Here is a 5,796-nt window from a genome sequence, read left to right on the forward strand (position 1 = left end):
ATGAAGTGCCTAATTGGCCCACGTGTGGGACAACCAGCCCTCTAGATGGCTGTCTAAAAATATATGTTCAGAGAAATGTACATTTTCCTCTTCTTCCATACCTGTAACAAACATTTGTAATAATAATAATTTTAACAACATTGAGAGTGTAATGATAAATGAAATAAATTAATGGCAGTGATTTCTTTCTGTTAGTTGGTAAGTTAAATTTTGTTTATATTAATTTAAAATATGAGATAAAATAATTTTTACAATTATTTAATTAATGAGCTTGTAAAAGCATTTGTTTTGAAAACTTAAGAAAGAATTATTATTCTATTAATTTATACTAAAAATATTTATTAAATAATAAATATTTTTAATCCTAAATATAAAATTATTATATTTAAAGAAATAGGTAAATAAACCTTTCAACATAAATATATTAATTTATCATAACGATAACGAGGCAATGTCCCACGAACTCAAATAAATAAAAAAGAAATAAATCTTAACTTTAAATAAAATTCTAATCTTAATCTATATCCTCCTATATAAAGTAAAACAAACATTATTCTTATAAATAAAATTCTTGAATACTCTGCCAAAAGTGTAAATTTAATATTTTTCTCGTTTATTTTTGATATTATTATTTTGAAAGCTATTGTAATTCGTAGCACGCGAGATCACAAAGCAAATTATATCACATTAAAACAACGAAAAGCCGTACATGCGTCATGTCGGCTAGGCTTAGCGCAAACATAATGCCGATCTCATGAGCCGAAATTAAGCCAGATAAACTTGTCGTAATCGATTAAGCCTGGCTTTGCTCTCAATCTATTACTTGTTACTTAATTTATATTAGTCGGCTCACATATTACTCGGCTATTCCAAACTACATATTCGTTAAAAAAAATTGCACAAAATAATGTAATTTTTGCTTAACTAAAATGCTTAGAGATTAATAAGAGCTTAATGTGAAATGTACAACCATTCAACATACTAAAATCTGAATAATAATAATAACCCAGTGGCAATATATGTTGGCCTCAGACTGCATCCGTTTCTTTGATCACTTTCATTACAAAGTCAAGTAGGTGATCAGCCTTCTGTCTGACATGTCGACAATTTTTGGATATGAAACATGCCGGATTCCTCAATATGTTTGCATTCACCATAATATGAGCGATACGCACAAAGACAGAAAGTCCGTTGGCGCATAGCCTCGGTTGCCGTTCCAATATGACAATATACTTAGGGTGAGATCTATAGAGCGCACTTAGGGTGAGATCTATAGTCCGCACTTGGACTTTACTCTGACTTAACTATCGAGCTAAGACACAGTCGGTATTTATAGAGCAAACTGCGAATCCCTCCCTAGTGTTGGCTTAGCTTAATCTCAAGTCCACGAAATCGACGACTTACCAAAAACTTTGACTATAAGCCTAACAAAAATAATGGCCTAAAATTTGCTCTACCATCATATCTTTTACTGGACTTTTTATTTTTGTCGGTTTTTAATGAACGGTGTTGCCATTTGGTATCAGAGTTCCATAGACTTTGGGAAAAATAGAATTTGAATTCAAAGAAATTTTAAATGATCTTGATAAATACCTATGAAATGCATGAAATAAAATAATTACACATTATTATGGTATCTATTGTTGTTTATTTACATTATTTATATAAGTGTTCAACCCCATTTTTGAGAGATCTTATAAATAACTGGTGTGATATCGTATCTGTCATCTGGCAGCACTGACATATGTTGACAACAAAATTCAAACTACATAATATAAGCAAACCAACTTCGTCTCTACTCTCTCGCTAATCGCTTCACATCCGTTGACCGTTATTTTCGATTACCTGAATCTTCTACCTTTTATTACCTGACGACCTTGCTTGCTCAACGGATTTTGTACCTGCTTAAACGACTGACCACGGCTATTCTCACTCGGACCGGACTCGCTCACAAAAAATGGATAAAAAAAAACAGAAGCCTTACTCGGAATATGAGAGGCAACTGCTTGTACAGTTGGTTCAGTCAAAGATTGGCATTCTAGAGAACAGGAAGACGGACGCCGTTTCCCAAAAAAAGAAACACGAGGCTTGGGAAGAATTAGCAATAGAATTTAATAACTCTAACGTGTCACATACTGTAAGTAATCCACCAACATACACTATCTATAAATATCAATATGCTGTACGATAATTACAAAGATAGATATATAACTAGAGTATAGTTAGGTACAAGGATAGAATGAGCCAAAGCCAAAGCAATGCTAATGTAACCTTGGTGGTAAATTTTGGTTTGATAAAATTTTCATGTTTGTCATATGAACTTTTATATTTCAGTACAATTTTTTTTCGATTTTAGGCTGATTCTAAACAATTAAAAAAGATGTGGCAAAATATGAAGGCAAAAGCTAGGGATGCCAAAACCCTTGAAGCCCAAAGGAAGAGGACAGGAGGAGGACCAGCACCGCCTGAAATGGGGCCAATGGACACTCAAGTGATTGCAGTCATGCCACAAATAATGCCATCAATAGATGTGCCAATAGACTGTGACACATTAACTACAGTAGAAGGTAAGATCATTTCCCAAAGATATAATTCCTCATCATTTTCAACCTACTCACATCCACTGCTAAACATAGGCCTCTCCCAAAGTATGTGACAACACTCTGTTCTCACCCCTACCAGACTTCTGGACAGGTATATTAGTTGACCTGCATGTTATCTTATTCTAACCAATAAAAGACATACCTATATGATAACTTATTTGACTGTTTACTTTTATAGCTGGTACTGGTTATGACAACGACGGTGAAAGCTGGAGACCAAAGAGGGCAAGAGTGTCCAGTATAGAGGCCACACTTGAATCTGTAATTCAGCCGGGAACAAGCCAGGACTGGACTGATGAAGCTGGGTTAACGGAAACCAGTGTTGAGGTCACCACTAAAAGTGAACCCTCTCAGCTATCAGCTACACCATCAGCGATCAGAAAAAATAAAACTTCATTTGAGGATATTAAAAAAAAATTGCTGTGGCAAGAGTTAGACAACAACAAAAAAAAATTTGAGATAGAAGTGGAACACATGAAACTAAAAAATCAGTTAGAAATCGAATTTCTTCGACATAAATATAAATTAGAACTAGAAATTTTACAGTTTAAAAAAGAATCTGAAAATAAATGATTAAAATGAAACAATTTTTGTTTTAATTTTCTTTATTACCAAACCAACCTAGTTAAATTGTGCAATCACAGATTGCCGGAATGCTAGACCTGTAGTAGATCTTTCATTGTTTCTGTGTTGTTCGACTTCTGGTGTTTGATCAGTAAGATCACCATCGTCATAAACATCCCCTCTCTGTATACCTATATTATGTAATACAGCACAAGCTATAATTATGTTGCTGGTATTTGTCAATTTTGATCGTAGTCCTCTCTGCAAACATGGAAATTTCTTTTTCCACACTCCGAAAAACCTTTCAACAATATTCCTAGTTCTCAATTGAGAATAATTATAATTATTGTCAGCTCTTGTTTGTGGATTCAAAAGTGGTGTTAACATGAAGTTCAGTGCTGGATAGCCGCTGTCACCTACTAAAACTCCTTCTAGTTCACCATTTACCAGTCTTGCATACGCCTGGCTGTTTCTAAATATCCTGCTGTCGTGTGAACTTCCAGGCCACCTAGTCACTATATCAAATATTTCGAGATCAGGCCCTATTATAGCTTGCACATTTACAGAAAAATACCCTTTTCTATTCCTGTATGCTTCAGAGTGGGTGATACCTCTGGGTCTATTAATTTTAATGTGGGTACAGTCAATAGCTCCGATTATATTATTTAGGCCATGGTGCGTATTAGATTTTCCTAATTCTTCAAACTTCCTTTTGACTGTGGTCATATTTCTTGGAAAATTCACAAATCTAGGAAGTAATTTACTCAACTCTGCGGAAACTTTATTTACAATTAAGCACACTGAAGATTGGCTTATGCTGTTCAAATCACCACACACCATCTGTAATTTCAAGGAATAATTATTAGTTACATATATGTTATGCTTCTGAAAGTCAGAAGACAAATGTCTTTAACCAGTGTGTCCTGCCAATGATGATGCATGGTGAAGAAACATCACTGACACTGGTTAAGCGAGCAATGGGGAGAGCTATGCTTGGTATTTCTCTGAAGGATCAAATTAGAAATGAGGTGATCCGTCAGAAAACAAAGGATACCAATATAGCTGTCTGTAAGGTGAACTGGCAATAACAATTTGTCCGATAGTGACCTAGAACAAGCAAAAATAGCATGGGACGCATTCTGGCCCACTGCACTGACAATCTGAAAGTACTGTCTATATCAAATCGAAAAACAATACATATTTATGACCACAATATTACCTGAAAACATCCAGTTGCATAAAACCTTAATGCAATAAGTATTTGCAATTGCGGTAGAATTGGCAATCCTCTGTTATTAAAAGGTTGTAAGTTTGTAATTATCAGTGGCAGGATCACATTTAGTACCGTGTGTTTAAAAAAACGGTACCTTCTTTTAAATTCATTCTCACTGTACAGCTCGAAAGGATTTTGGTTGTATTCGTTCCGAACATATAGCTTAGGCATACGGGGATTCATATCGGCTGCAGTTCCTAACGTTTCAATGTTTTCTATTGAAGTTAGAACTCTCTCTATATTCTCCATTGTCACTTTCGATATTGAAAATTCGTATCAAAGCCAAAACACAAAACGTCACAGTCCTTCAGGAAAGCGTAGGTCTTAAGTAGGTATACGGGATCGGTACAGGTCCAAGTCACAAAGCCAGTCGTTGTTTTAATAAATATTTATATGCTCAAACAAACAGAAACAGAGAAGTGAAAAAGCGGTTGAAACTTTTGAATTGTTGATACAAGTTCTCTGTTGCTGTTGCCAAAACAATGCGATCCGTTCTACGTAACAAAATTATTGCCATCTTTAAATACATTTTCTAAAGGTTACTCGTAAATTTCTAGTTATTGCAATAATAAAATAAATAAATACATAAATAACAATAAATTGAAGATATATGTGTACCGTTTTAGATGTTTAAATATTTGTTATTGTTTACTTTTTTAAAGGATAATAAACAAAGTATTGCATGAAATGAAACATCAATTTGTATTTTGACATTTGCTGTCTTAGCTTGGGCTTAGCTTAATCTAACCGTTAAAATGTCTATAAATACGAAATCATAGTTTAACCTTAGGGTACACTAAGCAAAGTTTTTCGTAAGGTAAGTCTGAGCAAAGTCCAAGTGCGGACTATAGATCTCACCCTTAGACTTTGCTCAGACTTAACTATAACCATTCTTTACTTTTTTAAAGGATAATAAAGAAGGTATTGCATGAAATGAAACATCAATTTCTGTCTTAGCTTGAGCTTAGCTTAATCTCACCGTTAAAATGTCTATAATAATACTAAATCATAGTTTAACCTTAGTGTTTTTCGTAAGTAAAGTCTGAGCAAAGTCCAAGTGCGCACTATAGATCTCACCCTAAATTTTTCAAAGTTCAGACAACAAAAGGCAGTATCAAACTATATTTGGAGTTTTGTTCATAATGAAACTGAAATCTCGCCGTGTCTAAACGAAACCACAATTTAATTATTATTTACAGGTCTATACTTCACGCAAGTCAATTAAATTAATTTAAACGTAGATTAATAATGATATAGTCTTAAGAACCGTGCTAACTACTAAATGTAATATCCCAATGACTTATTGACAAATAAAATATTATACCTTCCGATTATAGACGTATTTAAATCTATACG

General features: G+C 33.9%; 2 protein-coding genes across 3 annotated transcripts; one reads left to right on the forward strand and one right to left on the reverse strand.

Moving 5' to 3' along the window:
• The first annotated feature begins 1,242 nt into the window (after positions 1-1,242).
• Positions 1,243-3,190, forward strand: LOC125058709 (myb/SANT-like DNA-binding domain-containing protein 3). 2 transcript variants are annotated; one of them, XR_007118475.1, is made up of 3 exons: positions 1,243-2,137; positions 2,335-2,567; positions 2,782-3,190. XR_007118475.1 is itself a non-coding variant. In XM_047662850.1 (3 exons), the coding sequence occupies exons 1-3, from the start codon at positions 1,958-1,960 to the stop codon at positions 3,174-3,176; spliced, it is 786 nt and encodes a 261-aa protein (XP_047518806.1). In that variant the 5' UTR covers positions 1,243-1,957; the 3' UTR covers positions 3,177-3,190. The 2 variants fall into 2 exon arrangements, 1 of the variants encoding a protein (XP_047518806.1); XM_047662850.1 differs by having other exon boundaries at positions 2,357-2,567.
• On the reverse strand, positions 3,191-5,052 carry LOC125058702 (putative nuclease HARBI1). The gene is made up of 2 exons (XM_047662842.1): positions 4,387-5,052; positions 3,191-4,007 (listed from the first exon to the last, which is right to left on the reverse strand). The coding sequence occupies exons 1-2, from the start codon at positions 4,687-4,689 to the stop codon at positions 3,225-3,227; spliced, it is 1,086 nt and encodes a 361-aa protein (XP_047518798.1). The 5' UTR covers positions 4,690-5,052; the 3' UTR covers positions 3,191-3,224.
• Between the last annotated feature and the right edge of the window lie 744 nt (positions 5,053-5,796).

This window comes from Pieris napi, chromosome 18 (genome assembly GCF_905475465.1).
Source record: "Pieris napi chromosome 18, ilPieNapi1.2, whole genome shotgun sequence".
Classification (NCBI taxonomy): Eukaryota; Metazoa; Arthropoda; class Insecta; order Lepidoptera; family Pieridae; genus Pieris; species Pieris napi.

Bases quoted from the DNA above. Each gene is read 5' to 3' on its own strand.
- LOC125058702 (XM_047662842.1), bottom strand. From the start codon at position 4,689: ATGGAGAATATAGAGAGAGTTCTAACTTCAATAGAAAACATTGAAACG. The intron at 4,008-4,386 runs GTAATATTGTGG...TTGAAATTACAG, and splicing joins ATGCAACTGGATGTTTTCAG to ATGGTGTGTGGTGATTTGAA.
- LOC125058709 (XM_047662850.1), top strand. From the start codon at position 1,958: ATGGATAAAAAAAAACAGAAGCCTTACTCGGAATATGAGAGGCAACTG. The intron at 2,138-2,356 runs GTAAGTAATCCA...TTTCGATTTTAG, and splicing joins ACTCTAACGTGTCACATACT to GCTGATTCTAAACAATTAAA. The intron at 2,568-2,781 runs GTAAGATCATTT...TTACTTTTATAG, and splicing joins CACATTAACTACAGTAGAAG to CTGGTACTGGTTATGACAAC.